General features: G+C 39.5%; 2 protein-coding genes across 2 annotated transcripts in view; one reads left to right on the top strand and one right to left on the bottom strand.

The window, feature by feature from the left end:
* LOC101483542 (vitelline membrane outer layer protein 1 homolog) lies at positions 1 to 5,625 on the top strand. The gene is made up of 4 exons (XM_004568535.3): positions 1 to 275; positions 1,767 to 1,879; positions 4,209 to 4,512; positions 5,547 to 5,625. Exons 1-4 carry the CDS (start codon positions 63 to 65, stop codon positions 5,547 to 5,549), a joined length of 633 nt encoding a protein of 210 aa, XP_004568592.2. The 5' UTR covers positions 1 to 62; the 3' UTR covers positions 5,550 to 5,625.
* A 5,304-nt stretch (positions 5,626 to 10,929) lies between these two features.
* rftn1b (raftlin, lipid raft linker 1b) overlaps positions 10,930 to 25,258 on the bottom strand; it is a 125,050-nt gene continuing 110,721 nt past the window's right edge. Inside the window, exons 9-11 of the mRNA XM_004568534.6 lie at positions 22,254 to 22,357; positions 16,874 to 16,949; positions 10,930 to 16,143 (exon numbers count right to left, since the gene is read on the bottom strand). Of these exons, the coding sequence (XP_004568591.3) occupies positions 15,496 to 16,143; positions 16,874 to 16,949; positions 22,254 to 22,357 (828 nt within the window). The 3' untranslated portion in view covers positions 10,930 to 15,495. The remainder of the gene's footprint in view (positions 16,144 to 16,873; positions 16,950 to 22,253; positions 22,358 to 25,258) is intronic.

The following is a 25,258-nucleotide window of genomic DNA, read 5'->3' as shown; positions in this document are numbered from 1 at the left end:
CGAGGCCCCTTTCACTTGTTAGTTGGCCTTTCAGATTGAAACACTGACTCACTGCTGTCAATATGACAAGTCTGCTCGCCGTTGTGGCCGTGCTGGCTGTGCTGTCCGCTGGGTTCTGTGAGGAGCAGAAGAACTTCTTGCAGCGAGCTGGAGTGGCTTTCAACAGCAGGGAGTATAAATCTCTGCTTACTGTGAGCAACGGAGAGAGGTTTGGAACCTGGACCTGGCCAGAGTTGTGCCCAGAGAGTTTCTTTGCTGTTGGATTCAGTGTCAGGGTAAAACAACGTCTCTCAAAAATGCTATAAATGTTACTTTGATTAAAAATGCCTCTACTGCTGCTGATATGACAAACGAATGCCTTATCTGATGGTTTTACACTTCCAGCAATTTCACATTTCACTTACTTTTCCAACCCAGTAATACTGAATATTAAATAAAAATACACAAAACCAAAAACACCCCACCCAAAAAAACCATGACATAAAACTCTTCAAAAAACTTCTCATGAAGATCAAGATATCGTAGCCATTATTATACTTTTGGTACATGCTGTTGTTTACACCGTTTTTTTGTTTTTTGTCTCATCATTTTTAACAGGAATTGAGGAATTGATTTTACTTCCATGCTTCAATTTATGATACTTTATTTATTTTAGATGTTTGTTTTCTGGATTATTGCTCATCTTTCTTTGTTGTTCCTTTTACTGGTTAATTCATATGTTTGCTTGATTGACTTTTGATGAGCCTTTATTGTCAGAAGAAATGAAAAAAATGATCTTTTTAGAATTTGAAATAAATAAACTTAAAATTTGTAATTAAAAATCAAATTTTGGTTCCCAGATCATATTTACCATAAATTTAAGATAAGATAAGATAAGATAAGATAGAACTTTATTAATCCCTCGGGTGGGTTCCTCTGGGAAATTCGATTTCCAAAAAAGCACAGCACCGACCGAAGTTACAGAGTTATACACACACACATATATATAAATACAGAGACAATATAAATAAAATATACAAAGGGGATAAATAGAATAAATAGGAATAAAAATAAAAATACAAGTGAATTGCACATTTCAAGTATTGAGTCTATTGCACCGTTGACTATTTACAAAAGTATTGCACAAAAGGTATTGCACAGTGAGGTGAAGAGGCACTACAGCTTAGTTGTTCCCTCCTTTGTCCTCCTGTTTCCTCTCCCTCTCCCCTCCAGAGAGGAGTTAAACAGTCTGATGGCGTGTGGGACAAAGGAGTTTTTAAGTCTGTTAGTTCTTGTCTTTGGGAGAAGCAACCTGTCACTGAACAGACTCTTCTGGTTGTTAATGGCCGTGTGCAGAGGATGCCTGGCATTGTCCATAATGTCCAGCAGTTTCTTTAATGTCCTTTTCTCTGCCACTGTCACCAGAGTGTCCAGCTTCATGCCGACCACAGAGCTAGCCCTCCTGATCAGTTTCTCCAGCCTGGATGAGTCCCTCTTTAATTGTTAATCCTCTCCATACTGGCCTGATGATTTCTTCATTGCATGATTCTAGTAAAGAAGATGAAAGCCGAAATCTTTTTTGTGCATTAAACAGCATGCAGTGTAGATACTGGATTTCTCTCACTGCCTCAGATACTCTGCAAAGATGAAAGTGGAACCTGAAAGTGTTGTGTAACCTGACGTGAACTTTTATCCTCAATGTATCTGCTGCTTTACCGAGAAGCAGATAACAAACTGGGCTGATGAAAATCGTTTCTGCTTCTGGGAACTGTCCTCTGTTTTCTCAGGTGGAGTCTAACCAGTACGGGAGTGATGACACTGCTCTGAATGGGATTCGCCTTGTCTGCGCAAAAGATGGAAACCGCAACTTCCTGTACACTATTGAGTCCCACACTGGCTAGTAAGCAGTCATGAATTACACTAATCTCCATCCAGTTTTAATATTTGCCTGAACTGTTTATTCATGCATTAAATCTCAGTTATAAGCCATGAACTACAATTTGGGTTGCCAGATTATGAAATTTGGAGGTGTTTTAGTCTAGGTTAGGTGTAACATATGTAAAAGCAATTTTTAAAATAATTAATTTTCCTCCATTGTGTACCTGGTATACAAGTTTATTTATATATTAACCTAAATTTTCTTGCTACAAAGTGCTACATATTTCAAATCAGGTCTCAAATAATAAAAATACTTCAAAAATAAAGAAAGATGCAATACAATACACAATAAAGATTAAATGTGCAAAATAAATAAACACAAATTTATTTACAAAGGTAGAAAATATTTGAGAATTTTACAAAAGAAAAATAGAGTGGAATGAAATAAATTTGTAGTGTAATGTATTAAAAAGAACAATTTTTTTTAGATTATTTTATGAATAATGGTTATGGTATTTTTCAAGCATCATAGAAAAGCAAAACCCTCCACAAACTCTCTACAAACAGATGGGCAAGAAAACAACATGTTAAACACAAAATGTGAGTAACTTATGAGATAATAGTAATAATCATAACAATAGTAATAAACATGACATTGTAATCTGTAGCGAGAATAGGGAGCAGGTGTAACAGTGAAGCTGCAAGGAGTAGATACATAGTTTAAATACCCTGAGTCATCCATCCAAAGCAACAGGCAATGCACAAGAGAGGTGAAGAAGAGAGCGCGGTCCGGGTGGAGAGGGTGGAGACGACTGTCAGGGCTGATTTGTGACAGAAGGAGAGCAACAAAAGTGAAACAGAAGGTTTAAAGATGGTAGTGAGACCTGCTGTGATCTATGGTTTGGAGATGGTGGCACTAACAGAAGTGGCAGAGTTAAAGATGTTAAGATTTCTACTGGGAGTGATCAGGATGGACAAGATTATAAGCGAGAACATCAGCAGGACAGCTCAGATCAAGCAGTTTGGAGACAGAGTTAGAAAGGTGATGCTGAGATGGTTTGGACTCGTGATGAGGAGGGATAGTGGATATATTTGGCAAAACGTGATGAATTTGGAGCTGCTGGGCAGGAGGAAAAGACGAAGGTCTCAGAGAAGATGGATGCGCTGAGAGAGGACATGCAGAAATGGTTGATGTAGCAGTGGAGGATGCTAGGGTGAGATAGAGGCATATATATCTCTAACTTGAGAACAGACTGAATGTCTTTCCATGTGAAAGTGTCAGGAAACCAGTTTTACCAAAGTTAATGCATATGTGGAATATCTGTTGAACCAGACTGAAATGAGAGATGAAATACAAGGTAGTTTGAAAGCTTCAGAAGCAGATCTCCATTAATAAATAATATGAAAGGGCTCTTTCTTCTTAAGTGTAGGCGAGTCTTTCCTAACTTTGAATACAGATAATAATGAGCAGTAGATGTGAAAAGTTGTGATGCACTGTGATAGACAAGGGTTCACTGCTGTTCAGTATTCAGGGAGAAGTGTGACGGTACAGAGTATTTTCATAATCTGAGCCAGACAGACAGATTTATGGGTGAAACATTACAGACAGCCTTCAGTTCTATCTAAATAGGCTGACATGTTTTTCATGTATTTTTATGTTCTGGTCCCTGTTATATTTTTTGCTTTGTTGTCTTTATTTGTCTTTTTAGTTTCTCATGAGTGTATGCCACTCATTCCTTTCATTTCCTTGTCCATTTACAATTTGTGCCTTCTGCATTTAGTTTTTTCCCAGAACTTCCTGAATGAGGCATACATGGATACAATTGTGTGATCAGCAAAAACAAGCATAAAAATGATATTTAAGTATTCCATAGTCATTTATGTAGAAAACCCACAGTAGATCAAGCATAAATCCCTGTGGTCATATTTCTGATGGCATTGATTGTTTGTGCCACCCACATTAGCAGTTTGGATTCTCTCTGTTGTGAAGATCTCATTTAACCTGTTCACAACAGATTTGTTACCATTATCAGGTAGGTACGGCTAATAAATACTTTGTGTCTTATTGGAAAGTGGCCTCATTTGTACAAGTTTTATTTCAGGAGGTATGATCAAAATGTTGAGGTTGGAGCTATCCACACTTTCTAATGATCTGTGTAATATTTTGTATTTTTTATGGTTCAAGGTACTTTGGAAGCAGCAGGATGCTGGAGGCTAATAGTTTTGTACTACGCTCAGAGAGGAAATGAAAGCATTGCTTCTGCCACAATCATAAATATGTTTTGGATGTTTAAATGTCAAGCTTATTTTCCTCCCCTTCATTTCCCCTTATTTAATCTGTTCCCGCCCAGCTTCGGTGACTGGTCCCAGCCTCAGTACTGCCCGAGCGGAGTGCTAACCTCTTTCCAGATTAGTGTGGAACCCCATCAGGGTCTGTTTGGTGATGACACGGCCGTCAACAACATCAGGTTCCGCTGCAGCAGTAACCCAACGCTGGAGGGGCCCGGCATGGGATGGGGAGAGTATGGCCACTGGAGTGAGGAATGCCCTGATGGAGGCATCTGTGGCATCGAGACCAAGATGGAAGAATACCAGTATGGCCTGGATGACTCCACCCTGAATGATGTGCGTTTCCACTGCTGTGCATCTCAGCAGGTAAGATGAAGGTTAAATTGTTAGACTACAAATATTTGGTGAAGCACACGTGAAGATTTACATGAATGTGTGTGTGAAGGGCTATATTTGAGATGACCTGTGGAAGAGAGAACAATTTTATTTCAGACATGTTACCAAACCAAAATGGTAAAATGGTAACATTGACTCTAACCTACGGACATAATATCAGCTCAATGAAATCTGGAGCAACTAAATTGCAAAAAGCTGCAAAAAAAGCTATTTTTACATGATGCCTTTGCACATATATGCAATAACAAACAGAGAACATGTCTGTATCCCAGAACGCTACACATGTGGTATTTTGAGTGTTTTTAAAATCACAGCCAGCTGGGCGACTCTGCCTCAGGATTTCTAATTAGCTTAAGAGCTTTTGATGATCGTATGAAATTTTCTCCAGATGTTTCTGTATGATGGAGATGGAGGTTTGACTACTTGAGGAACTTTACCGCCAGATGTTCACATATTTGGAAACATTCAGATATATTTCACAAGTCAGTATTAGTGAGAAAAAAATGTAACACGCAGGAATGCTTCAGAATATTTTCTTGCTTACATTGCTAACTTGCCACTGTTACGCGCTGAAATCTACGTGATTTTAGCCATTCTTTGTACCGTATGTTCTGAAAGACAATAGAGGTGAATTATTCAGTAGAGATTGGCTGAAATTTCAGCTGGTTTTATCGATGGTGATTAGAGTTTAGCCTTTTTGTTTGGCTTAAACCAGCTGGTCATGGCACGTGGCTGGTTCTGTTGGAGGAATCTTCCTGTTAAAAGGTAGTTTTTTCTCTCCATTGTCTCCAAGTACTTGCTCATAACAAAACTTTAAATTTCTCCGTATGTACAAAGTCCTTCACAACTGAATACTCAAATTAGTTATTGCTACAAAAGTTGTCAGAGAGTTAGAGCAAAGTAATGAAGCTAGAAGTGAAATATTTAAATGTCACATAACTGGTGGTGTATACAAAATGTTGCTGTTGCTTTATAAATGCATGATTTGTATTTTTTTTCCACAGTGACTTCCAGCTAAGAAGCTCAGTCCAACATCTAAAACTCAAAGAAGACGAATAATAAAAAAGCTCATCTGAAATGTGACGTTCCCTGTGATGTTTTTTCAGGACCTGCAATGTCTCGTGTTTTTTTCATTTGTCAAAAACATAGCCGAGTGTCACCTTCAACATCAAAAACAAAACGATTAAGGAGCTCTGCCTCAGATCAAGCCCTCATTTGAAGATCCACCATGTCATCCCCTCATCAGCATGAGAGCGGCATGTTTTCATATCCTGTCAAGTGAACCAATGAGTTCACAGTAAAGTCATAACAAGCATCAGCCGCTGACACAGCCATTTCCTAGAATTCCTACTGGAACTAAGGTAATTAGGAAACGACAAGAGAGGGGGTATTAATTAATTTACAGTTTAAGGCCTGACAAAGGTTGATAAGACACCGATTGGCACACACAGAGGTAATTTTGCTAATTAATCGGTGAGCAGTTAATCTGCTAACACAGAGTGCGTACGGAGGGTTGGGGAGGGAAGTGGAGGACGTTATCAAACTCCGAGGTAATGGTTTTCAGAACATTTTGCAAGTCAAGGAAAAGCGATTACAGCCTCTCACGTAGGCTTCATCTACATAGGGCCTCTTGGTTGTGATAATTAATACAGCAGTGCTGACCTCATATCTAAGTTCAAAGTGTACTTACTGGTGCTGATGCTCAAGTGCACTTGTTGGCATCCTCAGAAAAACAGAGATGCTGACTTTGACAGGAGGAGAGGTCACATGGCATATAGTTGTGTTTAAAGTAAAAATACATCTCATCCATCATTTGAATTTTCCCTTAAATGTCTAAAAAGTAAAGGGAAATGATATATATGAGCGCAGATGGCCTAAGGTGCAAAAAACTTATTTTCTGTCTATAGCATCTTTCTTGTGAAAGTCATTATAAACTCGGCTATATGCAGCCAAACTCAGTTAAAAAACAATAAAGTGATAGAGTTAATGGAGTAGAGTAGAGATATGAATATTCTAAGGGCACCAGCAACACAAGGTGGATTTTTAGAGAAATGAGTGCAATAATCCAAAACCCTCAAAACTTTTAAATTACCCTACTGATTATTTCCTAAGTCACTGTTTGGATAAAGCTTCTACATTTACAATAGGTGCTCCAGCCTGAGCAATGACTGAGTCATCACACTGAATATAAAACTAAAGACGGTATAAAAGATAGACCCTGAATATGATCTTGGAAGTTAGCATTTTGGTCTTTTGTAGCAAGAAGCTACTATAAAAGGGATAAGTTATCAGCTCCACAGACACACATATTGGCCACTGACTAGAATTTAACTCAGCAAAAATAAAGCATAAACTTCTTAGATGGTCAGCGCAACATTGAGGTGATGATCCATTAAAAATGCTTCAAAAAGCACTAACACAGTGGAGATGTTCTGTGTACTGGCTTGAAGTAGTTCTAAAAACCATTTACTCTCCTCAGAGTTATTCTGAAGGAGTAAATGATCCATAGAGGCTCAAAGTGTTTTTTATTTTCTATTTTTTTTGTGTGTGTGTGTAAAAATGTTTTTAAAGCACTAAAGTTGAACATTTTAACATAGGAGTCTCTGGGGATTGACTCACTTTGGAGTCAGTCTCAAATGCCTCCTGGAGGACCTGCAGTTGCTGACAATCACACATCGGCTTTTAAGGCTGCTGGTGTTGCCGCTTGGGCAAAACATCACAGGTAGGTTTGAGGAAAGATTTCAGTTTGGGTTGAAAGAGTCGACCTTCATTGATATTGTTACGAAAATAAATATTCAAATCTGCAGAAGGCAGCACGAATGCTCTATTTCTCACATGGCTTCAACTGGACACCACACAGACTTTGAAGCAGGGAGCTGGCAGGTTAAAGACAACAATGTCCATTCTCACTCAATCAGGTGTTCACATTTTGACATGAACCTCTGCTGGGTAATCTCTGCTTCTCTGAAAAAAAAAAAAAAAAAAGTCCAGGGTTGCAGTGTGTGAAATTGGCTTTGGTTATATATATATGAGACCGTTAAAGTCCCCCTTTAGACATATTTAAAGCTAAAGTCTGGACATTATGTTTCTGTAAAACCGAAAGATTCTTTCTTTGTAATAATTTCATATTATGAAATTGACATTTTTCCACAAACTGAAAAAATGTAAAGTCATTGTTCTGTGTATTACAGCAGTGCTGCCAACACTCTTAGACCTTTTTTTCTCTCTTTGATGAACATTGGATTTGACTCTACTAATTACAGAATAGACGTCAGACAGTGGATTTTTTCAATCAAATAAATATTAACTGACTCAGCACCAATACTAACAAAACCATTAGGAGTTCAGTCTATTTTGAAAATAATTTCTCTTTGCATTAGGCCTCAGTTAGTCACTAGATGGCAGTGCTGCACTGAAAGGGACTTTAACCAACATCTCACCTGTAACAGTGAGTTTTATGGCAAGATGCTGGCAACATAAACATTGTACTCTGATTTTATTCACTGAGTGCTGTGAGTTCTAGATGTATCACTGCATAGCTGAAAACACTGCAGCGCTGTAGGCTCCACTCCAGAGACCCTTTGGGGACAGCATTGGAACAGCGTCAACCCCTGCCTGAACACTGTTACAGCATTCCCCAGCATATGCATGAAAACAACATTTTTTGAAGCCACAGAGAAACCTCATTATTCAAAAACGTGCTTCCCTCAGCAAACTGTTTTATGTCATTACCTGTGGGCCCTGGAGTGGAACCTTGTGGATGTAGCACCCTGAGGTCACAAGTTTAATATACAAACCACAGGATCACTGTGTTTCTTACCATTTTAGTGGCTCTCCGGTGGGTCCCCAATCTGCCTCAAGAGCCATTAATGCCTCCTGCAGTGAGGAGAATGGATATGGTGTTTTGGTTGAAGGCAAAGCCTTCCTCGTAATGACCTTACTCTCCCCTGGGCTCTCAGCTCATGACTTATAGATCACACCGGCTGTGTTGAATCAACTGTAAATATAGTTCAGCTCAGAAGCACCATAGGGTTATTATAATGCGTGTCGGTCAGAGATTTTATGTGATACTGTGATGCATAAGGGACAGTTTTCAGCCTGAATTGGGTTGTTTTGATATAAGAACAAGAGAACAAAATGGTATTTCTGTGGTGTTAGTGTGTAATAACTATCATGTTGATCTATTCTAAGGTTCACACAGTAATGAAGGTAATAACCAGATGGAGCAGAACTTTAAAAATTATCCTTTCACAGAGAGAAAATCTTAATATGAGGCTATAATTCTCTGCTGCATTATGCTTCTTTCAACATTTTCTCTGCGTTCAGTGGCCTGAAGTTGTCATTTCACGTCTTTCTGTAGTCCTCCAAGGATAGACTGTCCTTGTGCAGAGCGAGAACTCTGCGTTCTGAATAACTTCTTTTCTGGGTTCTGACACAGAGCACTTTATGAAGGACAGCCATTGTGTTTCATGATTCTGCAGGGTGTGCGTAGATGGCTGGAAGGCTCAAATTCTTTTCTGCTGCTAGTACCCTTTGAAAGCCATTTACACGATCTTATGTCTATATGCCACAGTGTGACTTGTGCTGTGTATGAATATCCTTGTGTTTGAGGTATAATTTGAAATATTAAACTTCCATTTCTAACATTCTGCAGAAATATTTTGTGGCCAGATACATTTTTTCTCAGAATCGTAGTTTTACAGAAGAGGAAACTTATGTTGTTACATTGAATAACTAAATTGGTATAGGAGACATTATAAGAGATAGACGTGGCACTCAAAGAATCTCTAATAGAAGTTGAAGAATTTAGTCACAGTGTGCAGTGGTTAGGAGAGTTGCCTCACAGCAAAAACTGTGTAACATTTCCATTTTCTCCCTGTGCCTTCCTGCAGTCCAAAGACATGCTTCTTAATTTAACTGGTTATTCTAAAAAGACCCAAAGCTGTGAATATGAGTGTGGATGACTCTTTCTCTCTGTATTAGTCCTGTGACAGACTGGCAACCCGAATCAGGGTGCACTCTGCTACTTTGGCCTGTGACAGTTGGGACAAGCGCCAGCTGCAACCCTGAATTGAACAAGTGGTTGAGTGGTTGATGAATGGAAGGATTCGCTTTTGCTTTCCTCCCATCGATGAGCAAATCACCAGGAACTGAAACAGGAAAGCTCCCACTCCCTGGACTTCTAAAGTCAAAGGAGAGCCTGCTTGCAAGAATTTCTTGCATGAGCTGTTGACCAAAACTGAGCATTTTGTGGGGAGTTTTTTTTTTTATTATTTAGGAAAGTTGCTTAAGACAGTTTATACAGTTACAGCTACATTGCACCATCTGCCATTTTGATTTTCTAACCAACTGACAGCAGTCACTGTTGACCACCACACCTTCCTGCTTCTTACACACAGCTGTGCATGCATTAGCAAAAAACCTAGTCTTTTTGGGGCACTAGTAGCTCCTTGTCTTTTTTTTTTCAATTACAAAAAACCCATTAATTTGATTTCAATTTACATATCAATGCTATATTCACAAAACTACTATACTATATAATGTATACGATGTTGAAACAAAAAGGCTTTTTTTGAATGGAAACTTCTGCTACTGAATTTAGCCAGAATTTTTGATTATTTAAATGTTTTAATTTAATCACTTGAAATTTCAAATTATTTTCTCAGATGTTTGAATTAAATGTTGAGATAATAACCCAAAACTCCTGGATGGTAAAAAAAAAAAAAAAAAGTATGAAAAACAAGCTTTCAAACCTTTTGTTTGGAAATTGGTGTAAATATTATTTTAGCTATTTAACTCTGTTCATGACTTTCCATTTTGCACTTTGTCATGAGTGTCCCTTGCTGAGTTCTGGCTAAATTGCAGTCAATGTCTATACAATGGGATTAATAGGAAGTGTGTAATGGCTCTCTGTAGGTCTTTCCCCAAGCTCACATCTGAGGTTCAGGGCAGTTTCAGCAGTGTGGTGACAAATAGATCTACTTGTTACAGGAGGCCAGATGGAGGTAAGTGTACTTATGTTTTACTGTATCTGCAACCTGAATCTTCATTAGCTTCAAATTTTAATGAAGAGCTCTGACTGTCGGCCTACAGGAGGAGTCATAGCAAAGCCATAATGGTACGAAATGCTGTACAAACATAGAAGTGAAAGTTTTGGAGAAGAGGGCATTTTAAATCTAATGTCGGGGCAAAAACACCAGAGTATTTAAGCTTTTTTCCTCCTTTCACTATTTTATTTCAATGAATATATAAGTCATACTTAGAAATAAAGTATAATATATGAAAATGCTTTAGCATGTTTGCCCCTTAGCTTCTTTTTATTTGCAGCTGTCTCACTAAGCAAGGCTCCTTTAAAACTTTCACATAAAAGAAGCACGGACACGTGTACACATTAAATATAAATCATTTTATAATATACAAATTGTACAGATGTCATGAACAATAGGAATGTTGACACACTCAGGATAGCAAAGATAAAGAATACTTTTTTTCTTCCGCGATAGCGATGCAAAAGACAACGGCACATGATCAAACTCAACATTCAAGATGGCAGCTGAGGTGATAAAAAAAACTCACATCAGAGACAAAAATCTAAGAATACATTTTGCAGAGGCTGTGAGCAAGCTAAAGTGACAACACAGAAAAAAACAAAACAAATAAATGACGGCATCCTATTAAATCATGTTCTGCCTTTTCTGCTCTGCCCATTTCACACCATAGTAGCACACAGGAAATGAACCATTACGTTTTTTTTTCTTTTTACAGCATTACCAAGAATGATTGCACCAGCGCCACTATTGAGGCTCAGAGACAATTATGCTGATATAAGACAGTATGTTACCTTTCCTTACAAGAAAGGGGAGAGGGCCGTATATTTAATACTAACGTTAGATCTCCTTCTTTTCACAGACGGCTAAGTTAACACGGTTCAACATCATTTAACTGATGAAGTGTCAGATCCTATCTCGCTTTTCTCTCCCTGTCTCTGTTTTTTTTTTCCGTTTTGTTTTTGTAGACCACAAAAATCACAATTACCCAGAGTCTCTGGAGTGTACTCATGTCAGAGGTTAGACTGCACAGCAACCAATCAGCCCTTATCAGGGGGAGACGGAGCCCCCTAAGGCCACGGCCCCATGCTGGATGGACGGATACAGGGCCGGCTGTAACTTTTTGTCAAGGTTATGATCATCCATATTTGTGGATGAACAACAGGAATGCAGCGGGAGTCACAAAGCACTCGTGTCAGCTGAGATCATCTCATCATTTTCATTTTCCAAACTCTGTTCCCATAGATAAAGACGGATCTGAGCTATGTGTTTTCACAGGATGCCAAAGGGGAATAAATGTCACAGTTTTTAGATTAAAAATGTGCAGACATGCAAAAAAGGCGAAAGAAAGGAACGCTGAAATAAATTCATATTCATAAAACAGATGGATGACAGTTAAAATGTTTAGCGTGACACTGGGGAGAAAGAAAAAATTGATTCAATCTGAGGAAATAAGCTGACCAGGATTTAACAGGGGAATTTCTCAAATATTCATAAAGATCTTGTCTGCTCTCAAAAGATGCCTTTTGGTGTTGCCTTTCATAATTTATATTTATTGTATTCCGACTAAAACCGTGAAAGTGACAGCTGAGTCCTATTTGCTCGTCAGCTTCTCTGATGCAAGAGGTGGCATTAAATATTTCTTGCTTATTATTATGCTTATTAAAGTTCAAACAGTCAAAAGCAGCTGAGTCGATGACGTTTAAGGAGACGGAAAGAAAATAAAAGAGAATACTATAATGTGACTATAATATGACTTCATATCTTCATTCAATATCGGAGTGGTTATTTGTCACGTGCTCGTGCACACTCCTGTGTACAGCTGTGGAAAATCCATTCTGGCTCAAACATGACCCTTGACCTCGTCTGCCATTAGCGATGACCTCACGCTCACAGTTCTGGTCTCCGTCATAGTGGAGGGCGAGAGGACAAGGAGCATATGCTTCAGGGGGGTCACGCATGCAGCGACCCCTCAGTTCAAAACCCACAACGGCCCTCGGGAGGTAGCTGGAAGCGTCAGTCAGCGATACATTTTTGCAAGCTTTAGCAGAGGCAACACAAAGCCCACAATAAAAATGTCCAAAAACAGAACATTCACAATAAAAAAACACGTGTTCAAAACATGTTAAGAATGATCCAAAATATAATACCTTCATATAGACACACACATCTTTATCCTGTCCTTCTGAATCCCAGCAATAAAACATTTAACAACATCTTCAAAATACCAACACTGACTGTAGCAAAACGTTCCCGTTTGACTATAACAAACACTTAAATCACCATGGTGCCTCTAAAAGACATTTCTAATAGCAGACTGTGGGCCATTTACAGTATAGTGATAAGGCTAAACTGGTCACAGTTTTATATTCTACTCTACACAAAAACATCTGCCATTTTACATTGAAAAATCTCAGCGGCGGGTGGATTAATCTCCCGAAAGGAGAGCACTTATTCAGCATAATCGATCTTACTTGTGTGTAATTGAAGAGTTTCTTCTCCAGGAAGGATCCATTTTTCTTGACCAAGCTATCATTTATTCTCATGAAACAAAATATCCAAATTGTGACAAATTATACTATGTATAAAGCCAGACAGAAAGTAGTTTAAGTTCTTTATAAATCAAATGCTAACGCTTTAATAAATAGGCTTTCTGACATCTTTGTGATGAGATATAAGTTCTTTGCAAAAATGCAACACTTTTTTTTTTAACACAAACTCTTCCTCCTCAGTGCAAATGATTCCCCATGACATCACTGTTAATATGAAGGCTATTTGCTTCACATTGAGGTGTTTTGCTGTCAATACCTCCTCCCAATAAGTGACCCCCATTATAAATGCATGATTACTGACAGATACCCCACTGACAAAATCCATTAGTGAGCTAATGAGAGCTCCACACCGTGAATGTTGCCACTTCCCTCCCCTCCTGTTCCACCTTTTAAAATGGAAAGCTACACGATGCCATGAAACAGCACATTAGGACTTGGTTATTGTCAGAAATGATGTCTGGTAAGAGGTGCTTAAAGAGCTGGAGGTAAAATAATGAAGGAAATCTCAACAGGGAATGTGGGACACAAACGGCTGTTACTTTAAATGAGCCTATCCATTTCTTTTATTTGACTCTCTTATGCTCTGTGGTCTTTCTCTTTTACTGCAGCCTTCTTCTTTATTTCAATTTCTACCTCTCAAATCTGGTCTCAATAAACAACGAGGCTACGACATGTTCTGACCACACAGCTTAACCTCGTTTCCACACTGACAACTACTTTCATTTTCAGCGACTGACTGGAATGTAATTAAAAATGCAACTTTGCGCAGGAATAGATCTCCTGTATGTAAAAGCTAACTCTGAATATGAGTTCGGCCCTCGAGGTGCAAACATTCAGCTGAATTTCACATCCTTATCTAGCTTGGCTTTGAATATGGAACATTCTGTATGCAAGGTGAGCACACCAAAGAGTGATTATCGGCTCTGTTTGAAGCACTTGATGGCTTAGAGCTCAGCGTAAACAATTATCTGTTCAGCCTACTTTGGATTGCCTGTCGCAACAAATGCCTTTCCCATCACCTCTATGAGCTTTCTCATCCCTTCACATTCGAACTCACACGAGAGCAGGGTTTAGGACGATTCAGGATGTTTTTCTAAGCCTACTTGCCCTTTACATTGTCAGATGGGTTAAAGAGGCAGCCAAGACCCTACCTCTTTTTTTTTCTGTTTTCACAGCTTCATAAAGCAGTAAGAGCTGGTCAAACAGGTAACTTTATCGCTGTAAGACAGGAAAAGCTCACCATGCTCTGTTTTCTCTCTGTTAGGACTTACTTTTATATGTATTTGTGTTTGTGTAAAACAACATCATTTAGGCTAGCTATTTAACCCTATTGAAAAGTTGCAAGTGGGCTGCAACAAGAATAATAATGCAAAGCCCCTGGCCTTGTCAAAGGCCTGGGAACACCAGGAAGTAACACAAAAAAGTGAATCTATTCCTTTTTGAATACCTGATTTTAGAAGATTAGCAACATGCAGTAGCAGCAGTTCTTGTTGAGAAGCTGCTAGATTGTTAGCTAAATGCATTAGTTAAGTCACATTACCTAAATCAGCTTCTTTCATTTCGTCTTTCATCTTTAATATAAGATCGTCTGGGCTGTCTGCTCCCTGTTGTTTTGCTGTCAGCATTTTAAACCATTACTGGGAGCGTAAAAAAAGCTCTTAAGCTAGCAGCTATTCTAAATATAACTTAGGTTGGCTGTCAATAAGAAAGAAGTTCATTTAGTTTTTTCAAAAGGTGCATTTACATTATAAACTGCTTCACTAAAACTGTCAACAAACCATTCAATTTATCAGGAGCAGGTTACAGTCTGATAGATGAGGCTAAATTCATGTAAATTTAGACGGATAGCTACCAATAAGCTTCTTTGGGGAACGCCTTTAGCAGTGAGTCCAAGACAGTGTTTGATCTTACTCTTAGCAATTTGGTCAACAGCAACACTCCTCGCAAACAATAAATCCAGTAATCAAAATGAATCCACATTAGAAAACATTTTAAATGCTGGGTGACCAGGCCTTTAAATGTTAGCTTCATTCTGCACATGCTCTGATTTTGGCATCCTCCTCAGTGCTCTGGTCTTCCTCATCCAGCGACGCCACCCTGACTACCACGCATCAGCATTTCCTGTTTTAGATAGTATATACATTCAGTATGTGTGGTTTTAAATGAAGTTCTTTCCAAGCTACACTGAGTTAGGATGTGGGGGGTATCATCAATGAGCAATGGGAGGTTTGGAGAATGCTGCAGCGATGGGGACCAAAGCCCCATTAATTTGGATTAGGGACAACACTGGGAACCAGTTCTTAGGAATGGGGACTGGTAGGGTGGGGAATGAATCTTAACTTTAACAACTGGGGCTACTCTTGAGTCTCCTCTGGGCTTTGACATGTGGCCTGTGGATCAACCACAATCTCCTTGGCAATGATTTCCGTGTGTACTGATTCTTCCATTTTGCATCTGACTGCATTATCTCCACCTTCATCTTTCTCCTCATCTGTCTCTACCCCATTTTCTATCACAACTTCAACTTCCGCTCTGCCCTCGTCCTCCTTTTCTTTGGTCTTGCTCTCGACAGTTGCAATGGTTTTCATCACTTCCTTGAACTCTCTGTTTTCAGAAGGCTCTCCGTTCACTTTTGATCCTTCTCCATCCAGTGCTTCTTCTTCAGTGCCATTTTCTGCTTCTTTGTCTGTTGTCGATGCTCCTCCATCTTTCTTTGTGACAGTCTCCATACTGATTTCAATACCATCATCATTTTTTCTATCCTCCTCACACCTTGCCTCTCTCTCTGTCATTGTCTCACTTTCTCTTGCTGTCTCTCCCTCTGCTGTGTTCACCTTTTCATCCCTACTCTTATCTTCTTCCTTTTCGACCTTCTCTCTGTCATCAAGAGGCTTGGAATCTTCTGTTTCCTTCTCAACTTTTGTTTTCTTTTTCTTCTTATTTTTTGCACTATCTTTGATGCAGTTCTTGTTGGACTTGCTTCGGGGCTTGAAGATTAATTTCTGAAACATTTACATTAGTATGTTAGTGGAATGCATTGTAACTCTGCAAATATGCTTTTGGCCACAAAGCAGTGTAGGCAGACTTAATTAAGAATGGATCACTGTAGATCTAATATAGCGCTGGGATAACTAGCTAATTCAGACGAGTCTCATTGATGCAGAGAAGGAAATTGAGGCTATTGTGAGGGGAATTACTGGTGGCCTTGAGGCCTTCGGACTGACCAAACAAACAGGCAAAAATTGAATGCAATATGTCCTCAATTACTTGAACAACTTCTGAAGGGTTCACACACACTGCAGGGATAGTGATAAACTGCACAGAAAAAGCAAAAAAGAAAGCAAATCCCTGACTCTTCTGTTAAATTTGCTGCTGTGATGCCAGTTTAAATTCGGGTCACAGAAAGCATCAGCATAGATTCATTCCACTGCAGACAAAGGTTAGCTTTAAAGGTTATCACTGTTATTTAGGCTAGCCAAGAAAGAATTATAAGCCTCATTCCCCAAAACAACACACTTGTCTGTTGCTAGAGAGCGCCTTATATCTAAAACAAAGAGGTGCTGGTTCACATTTATCCAGTGCTGTGTGTTGGCCAGCTAAAACAAAAATTGTGGAATTGGAGGTAGCAAAAGGTGATGTTGACCTTGGATGTATGAAGAGCAGGTGACAGAACGACTAGTGGGAGATCCCACGATATCCAAGAGATACAAAGAGGAATGTGAGGTCACGTACCTTTGATTCCCTCCTCTTTCGGCCTAAAACGGGCCTCTGCAGGAAAACAATCTGTTTGGTGGACAGACTTCCATCACTAAAGGACACGGGGTCAAAAAGAGAAAGGGAAAGAGAACAGACCATCAGCTGAAATTGTTGGATCTTCAACAAGACATGATTTTTTAAAAAACATTTTACTTATCAACGTTTAAACAATTAGAAATTCTGCAACGCACAGACAGATTTTTCTTATTTCAATATTTTTCTTCTTTCTGAGTGCTTGAAAAAGTGCTTTCTTAATCCAAGATAAATATGCACAACTGATTGGAGTAAAATGCTGAGATAACACGCACTCTTTCTGACCATTCATCAAGATAGTCAATTTAACTGCCGGCCACTGCTCATGCTTCACACTCTTATCTGACATTTAAGGATATAGGCACACATTTGTAGCCCAACCTCTTCCCTGCTGTCATCTGTAAGTATCATTTCTCCACTTTGCCTTTGAAAGATGCAGAAAAGCAGCTCACATGGAAGCAGACAGCCTGCCTTTTTGCAACTTATGAACATGTTCTGCTGCTCTAAACACGCACTTCTTCTCTATTTCTGTATTCCCCCGACATAATCCTTCTTCCCATGCACATGTCTCACTCCTGTGTTCTGAGAAGGATAATCTGCAGAAGTACTCGCACAGTACTGACAGATTAATTGTGGCAGGAAATGCAGATTTGTTTCTGAGTGGGCTTCCTGTCTCACACATTCACTCTCCAGTCTGCTCATATTTTGTCATGTGCATCCCTTTTCTCAGCCCATTGTGCTCTCAGTAAATAGCTGCCCGCTCAGTTCTAACTCTTATCTCATGTGACAGCCTGTTTTGTGACAGTTTTATTGTTTGTTTCTGTGTTAGTCAATCCATTTTCTCTTGCTATGATTGGATATGGCTTAAAAGGAGATATGTCCCGTGATAATATCTGCCACAGGTTCAATAACACATGCGCATAAAAGTCGGATGCTTTCTAAACTTAAGCCGCCTGCTCAACTTTGCACTTGAAGAAAGATGGCAGGTTTATGATCACTGCAGAACCTTAGGAGCCTGCTACAAATCTCCCCCTTCCCAACATCAAATAGACTTGAGGCTCCTTTACCAGAAGGCTTACTATCTAAACCATCCAAAGCCTACCACAACCTCTTTTTTTTCCATTACCTCTTTCCTTCCACCATTTATACATAAGCTATTTTCTAAGCTGTCAAGAATGCTGAATGGCTTACTGGTGAATCAAAGCTGAAAACTAGCTGGAGTTTCCAGCAAAAAGCCCCAGCCCATTAAGTTAGAAAGGAGTGGATGGCTTAGAAAATCACAGGCCTTTACTGAACCTACTTTTGGCTGTCAGTGTCAGCTGCACCATTATAACCTGAAGCTATACAGAACAGCAATAGCCTGTGCCTTTTTTTATGTGTAAATGTACCTGCTGGTGGCTTCATCTGTAAGGGGGAAAAGCCCGCTACAGAACTCAGCTGGAAATTGCCTCTTGAAATAAAAAAAGAACAACCTGACACATGCAATCAAACACCAGTGGAGCAAATTTTTGCTCCACAAAATTAACACACTGTGTAAAACACACACACTATTCCCGATATTAAGCTTTTAATACGTTTGGATACCTGCAATAACGAACAAGTTCGTCAGAACCTTCTTTGTCTCCCTTGTTGTTGTCCCCCCAGTTAATGTAGAGAAATTTGCAGTCACTGTAGTTAATGGCTTTAAAATGTAATTACCATCTACATTAATTGAATGTGGAGAACATGAACGCATGCTCTGAGACAACTACATGAATTAATGTTGTGTGGAGAAGCCGCTGAGCACCAGTTAGCATTAATTTCAGACGCTGCTGAGATCAGTGACACTTATCTGAACCCTCCAGATGAAGTGCAGCCTGGAAACCCTCACACTATGCAAAGCATGCATTTGCAAATTTTGCGTTTAAAAATGGAGGAGTCGACAGCACAAAAACAAGTGTAATGACTACTGCTAATCTGAAATAGATCATCAACCATTATTTTGGAGCGCAAAATGTTTTTCAGGCAGGGAGAGAAATGAGCGCTGTCTTGTACTGTATCTAGGCCGACTCTGATTAATTAGCCATGTTGTGCTGTTGTGTTGTGGCATTTTGAAAGAGAGGAGAGAGGGGGCCGTAGGAAAAAAACACAGGATGAAAAAATAGAGGTAATTAATCAGCGATGCAGTGTAGCAACAGCAAACATGACCAGCTGAGGTGGGGGCAGAGCAAACAATCGGTAACTGCACTCATAGAATTACTGCATACATCAAAGTACCCTATATTACGAAAGGACAGCTTCACATTATTCAAAGCCGATCTTAAAACGATGCTTCGTGTCTGTATACACATTAAAAGAATTACTGTCAGCTGACGTCATTCCTCAAGCCCATACTGAACCTCATACTGGGTGCAGAGAGATTATTCTTAAGCAATTCTTCTGTAAGTTATCTGCAGCTCTTGCTCTGCATTAAATTGCTTTCTAAATTTAAATGGGTGCATAAATTAGATGCCAGCAGTCTAAGTTTGACAAATCAAGATGGCGTGATCTGGAGTCTTTTTCGTATTTCTTCCACTTCTTTTCGGTGCTGAGGGGCATGACAGAAAGAGAGAATCTGGACTAAAACTTTTTACCCAAGATGGAGCCCTTACTTGAATGAAAATTCATCAGCTGGGATGGGAAGCATCTAAATGCAGTGAGATCCCTACCTGACACTATGTGACACGTTGTGTCCTGTCCCTGCATCTGGACATGGCTCATGATTCAAAAAGATTACTTTAGCGGATGTGTTTTATTGTAGCACCACAGAGACATTGTGCTGAGGTTAGTGTTACATGGCATTTTGGGGCTGCGTGTACTATATCAAGATATTTCTGGCACATGTTGCATGTGATCTGCAAGCATTTGAAGCTTTTTGTATATCAAAAATGACAAAGCATAGGGACACTGCTGAGCTGTTCATCACACAAACTGACATGTAAAAATAAGAAATATCAGTTGTGACCACATGGGACTAACTCATACACACTTTTGTAATATCAGGGGACTCGTGCACCTTCTATTTCCTTTGGTTGGGTTTTTTCGGCTGGTTCCTTTATGGTTCACCAGAGTGGATCATCTGCCTCCATCTCACCCTACACCTAGGCTCATTTTCTGTCACACCAACCCTCCGCATGTCCTTTTTCACTACATCCATGAATCTTCTCTGTGGTCCTCCTCTTTTCTTACCGGCCTGGCAGATTAGTCTAATATATCCACTATCCCTCCTCTGAGCCTCACCTCTCTAACTTTGTCTTCAAATCACTCAGCCTGAGCTGTCTCTCTGATCTTTTCATTGCTAATCCTGTCCATTCTGGTCTCTCACAATGAAAATGTTAAAATTTTCAGCTCTGCCTCCTGTCTTCTTGTAAGTGCCATTATCTCTAAACCATATATTATAGCAGGCCTCAAGACCAGATTGTGCCCCAACCGTGTCCCACTTGCTGCTGCCCTGCTCACACCTATCCACTCCACCCTGCCCTCTCTTCTTCACTTCATTGCTTCGGATTGTTGACCCAGACATTTAAACTCGTCTACCATCACTACATCTGTTTCTTGCATCTTCACTGTTACACCTGTCTCTCTCATTCGCACACATATCCGTCTTACTTCTACTGACTTCTATCCAGAGCATACCTCCACCTCTCCAGGCTCTCTTCCACCTCTTCCCTACTCTCACTATTGATCACAAAGTTGCTTGTGAACATCAGAGTCCACAGAGACTGCTGCCTGACCTCATCTGTCAGCCTGTCCATCACCACTGCAAAGAAGAAGATTCCTGATGGCTCTGAGTCCCTGTCCTCATGTATGTTGTGCACCGTCCTCACATACTTTTCTGCTACTGTTGCAAAGTTCCTCTCTTGGGGCACCCTGTCATATGCTTTCTCTAGCGCTACAAACCACAGTGGGAGATATAAATAATCAGGTAATGCTAAGAAAATGTCTAAATTAGGAGGCTGAGAATTCTTGTCTTTCACATCAGAGGTTAACACACAAACAATGCCAATTATTGGTAGCTTGTTAAATAAAATGCAATCAAATGATTGGAACAGGTAGATAATTTACAGGAAATGCTGAGTTATATTGGCTTCATGTCTTCACAATGTTATGTGTGAACTGAGTCATCTTTAACGTCTGTTGCACACAAACTAAAAATTGTGTTACAACAATGTTAAAAATATAAACGACTAAAACATTCAGGAATTGGATGTCACAAACGGCACAAATCATCCTCTGCGTGTTGTGGAACAAACTCTGTTTTGAAGTGAAGCCTTCAGTGTGACTGAGAGCATGCGAGGCCTTTGACCAAAAGCGGATGTACACTCATACAGCAGCGATGAGTGATGAGTCAGCACAGGCTTAGATGAGGAACCGTTACATTTCTGTGAAGAGATTTTCCATCAACAGTCAGAGCTGCAGCTGCTGCGCTGCTCAAAGCTCAGCCTACATTAGCAGAGATTTAGGTCAATTTCTGCCAGAACTGTCATATTTCTTTGTACAATAACTTGCGCATATTATATATCGCACCATGTGCCAGCTTTCACAGGAATGTAGCATATAACTACAAGTTTATAACTTTAGATGTGAATTTTAACTTGTACGATAAGCTTTTTACACAAGACCCAGATTTCCATTTGATGTTTCTTTTGTTACACGTGAGATATTATGTTACTACTTTGCTACCTACTGAAATTAATCTAGTTATTCATGCAAAAGTTATGATCAGCTTCACCTCAATGAAGCAAAAAGAGCAAAAATGCTGTAACTACTTGTTTTATATACACCTTCAACATAAGCCTGCACTCTTTTAATGAGTGTGTCGTTTAAGGGAGACAACCTGTTGCTAGATGTATCCCTATGGCAGGGATATTAAACTTTATTAGTAGGAAAAGTTATAAAACAGTTAAAATACAGTTAAAAGTTCAAAATCAATCCCCTCCTTCACATTTTCTAAAGCTGTCCAGTGGGCCAGGTTGGAGTCCTGTTCCATGAGATTTATGCACACATATGGGGTGAAATAAAGCGTTTTGGACAAGGTTATATTAGGGAAATGGGATTCAGTGTTTATTTTCTAATGTGTAGAACTCTCGAAACAGATTTTAGATTCCAATATATACATACATGTAGTTGTAAGTATTAACCTCTTGGAACACACTGAAATCCTGCAGCTCTAGTTCACACTTGTAAATGGACTTAAAGCAATATTCATCATTATAGTTGCTGCAGTTCCTCCTGGCTGCCAACAGAGGTCATTAGATGTCACAGATTACTTGATCCCCCTTTAATAGTCAGACAATGGGATTACCTGTTAGTCTTGATTACAGGAGTTGGTAGCACACAAGTAAGCCTCCATCCATATGTGGCCAGAGACTGAAGCAGAGGAACATAATCAGCCTTGACCTGCAAACCCTGTGGAGAAAATAAGATGCCCATTACAACTTACAATCAACTCAAACAGCCCTAAAAATGCACATAATCCTGATCTTTTATCCCTTAAACGCCACATAAGCGAGCATATTATATTCCAGAGTGCAACTGTGATTACAGCTGTGAAGCATCAAGCTATGAAATGCAATCAAGAGCTGTCAGCTTTGCTTAGAACTCAAGTCTCATTTAGAAAAACTGCCTCCCTCTCAGATATGATGGCTTTCATACCATGTATGTCTGAAAGGTGGTTTTCAACCGCAGCGGACACAGGAAAGAATAAAAACTGAGACATAAATCAAGTGCTACAGAAACTCCCCGGCTGCCATGAGTCAACATTGCAACCATCTCTATTCCCAACAGGTATTTGTCAGCACTGTAAGTCCTTGAGCAAACACACTACTCATGTGACACTGCTCACTTTGTGAAAACATTTTAATACCATTTGAGCTATTAAAATACAATTAAATGAACCATACCCATGTTGTCTGAGTGACGGATCTAAATCAAACACAGGAGCTTATTTAGGCTCGGGGTGGGGGGGCACATTATTCAACGTTAACGTTCTCACCGCTATGTTGAAAACACACGCACCTACACACACGCACAAATTCATGGACACACGCTTTTGTGAGAGGAAGTGTGTGTGGTTTGCCATCGTGCCATGTTAGACGTCTTCTAAAAATGAAAAACCGCAACGCGTGTCAGACAGATTTTTTACACCTTCAACAACAAATGCATTTGCACGCGCACACACACACACATGCAAAACACACACACACACACACCAACAGATTTACTACTTATTTAAACACCTCAAAGAAAGACCCCATCTTCACCAGGACTCCTAGAAATTAGGGGCTATGTATAATTAAGATCACTTGAAAGGCAAAAATAAAACAAAAGAGCATTCAAGCCGTTACAGTTCATCATTTCCAGACTGTTAAGCTCAGTGGTGCAGTGTGAGGTCTGATATGAGTCAAGAAGGCAGCGAACATGAATAAACTACACCACAGAACTCCACAGGGTCTATTCATAGTGCAGCGATCATCTGTACAAGAGACCTGAGAATATTTCACACCTACACATGCTGCATTAGACGTCATGGTAATGAGAAAGATGAGGCTCTTCTCTATTTAAAGCTGCACCAGCAAAATTTTTCTTCAGCCTCCGTCACAGAGATGTTGTGCCAGACGAGCGTCCCTTTCTCACTGAACGAGCTGCCGCAAATTCATGAATATAGGCTTCACAGTGAAATCCAAACCAGAGGCAGACCAGCCGTTTTTTAAAAACTCTTCCTTTGTTTGGTAATAGTACAAAAACAAATCAATGAGCTATGTTAATCATGCCATTTTCTGAAGGCAGTCTATTTTAATTACCCCTGCTTTGTAGCAGGGATTGTATATAGTTGTCCACTGCAATGTTGCCGGTGATAGTGTTTGTCTGGTGATGAATTATTTTTTATGATAATAGATCGAGTTGGCAATCTAGAGGCCACACACTTTTCTTATTTCTTATTTGAATTCTCACAGACGTCTGCATGTAACATAAATATTAAAAACGTAGTCTTGGAACTAAACTTTTTTGGTTGTATGGCATGAGAGAGTTGAGAGGCTTTAAAGAAACAGAGATTACAGCCATAAACTGTATATAAAAGATGGAAATGGCCACCGTCATATGAAGTCCCAAAGTGAGGAGTAGAGCTTATTGAGAAACTGAGGTAGACACAGACAAGGGAGCCGGTAAGGTTGTTTACTTCACAGACCTCTATATAACCAGTTTTTTTAAACCAGAGGATTTCCCCCCTGATGGCCTTTAAATGATGCATGTTTAAGACATTTATGTTGTATAATGGGTTTGTAGGCTGTGTAGATATGATTGCATTTTTCTGCATTCACAAAATAACTGTGATGTAAGTAATCGCAACAGTCACACTTAGTTGTAGTGAATGAGAGGACTCATAATATTAGTTCTTCTGCTCTTATCAGTTGTCTACTTCATGTGTAATTGTCCTGATTTGCTGTTATGTTGTTCATTTATGTCTATTTGCCTGTTATCATGAATTGACTCACATGTCATTTCAGGCCTGACACTCCTACCTTCCACACTTTCCCACCTTTCTGTTCACCCTCATTAGTCCCTGCATATACACTGGCAACATTTCCCTCCTTTGTTAGATTGTATTTATGCACCTTCCCTCAGCATGGCAATTTTTTTCCTCATCTGTTTGTATTTTTTTTTTAAACTTTTTCTGCTCATATTGCCTCTTTTTTCTTGGCTGCCAGCTTGCTTTTCACCCGGTAAGAGACTTTTACCTGGCGTACTTGACTTTATTTTTATCCTGCCTGTTTTCTGTTCTGCTTTTGGGTCTATTTCTCTGAGCGGTGGCATACAATGGTTACATTATATAATGATGTAACACACATGTATACACAGTAAAAAGTGACCACTGTGCAGAAGACATTATCGTCACGACATATTTACTGTAAGAATTTGATTTTGTTTTGTAGCATTCATATTTTGGGAAATAACTCTTAAATGTGACCAACGCTTAAATGTGATCTACTGAGCTTTCAAATTTTCTCTCCAATGTTTAATGTGGACACTCACATTAAACATAGCCAGGTTATTAAATAATGAGGTCAGAGTAAGTAAAAGTAATCCCCTTGAGCCAAAAGTACAGGCTGGTTTCAAGTAACAGGTCAGCTTTTAAGGGATCACAATGCTAACACACCATGAAACACTAACTTATTGTGCGATAATCGCACACAAATATGAATAAAAGAAACAACCATGAGAATGATAAATGGACTGGCACTTACTTGCTGCTTCGCTATTCTAAACACTCAAAGTGCTTTTTTCGTATAAGCCACGTTCACCCGTTTA

The sequence above is a fragment of the Maylandia zebra genome, linkage group LG11 (genome assembly GCF_041146795.1).
Source record: "Maylandia zebra isolate NMK-2024a linkage group LG11, Mzebra_GT3a, whole genome shotgun sequence".
NCBI lineage: Eukaryota > Metazoa > Chordata > Actinopteri > Cichliformes > Cichlidae > Maylandia > Maylandia zebra.
The sequence above is the reverse complement of the archived record's forward strand: the minus strand, read 5'-3'. Positions and strand labels throughout refer to the sequence as shown.

What these genes read in the sequence shown, in the direction of transcription:
- LOC101483542 (XM_004568535.3), top strand. Translation starts at nt 63, where the DNA reads ATGACAAGTCTGCTCGCCGTTGTGGCCGTGCTGGCTGTGCTGTCCGCT. An exon ending in CTGTTGGATTCAGTGTCAGG is followed by an intron (nt 276 to 1,766) that starts GTAAAACAACGT and finishes CTGTTTTCTCAG; the next exon opens with GTGGAGTCTAACCAGTACGG. An exon ending in ATTGAGTCCCACACTGGCTA is followed by an intron (nt 1,880 to 4,208) that starts GTAAGCAGTCAT and finishes GTTCCCGCCCAG; the next exon opens with CTTCGGTGACTGGTCCCAGC.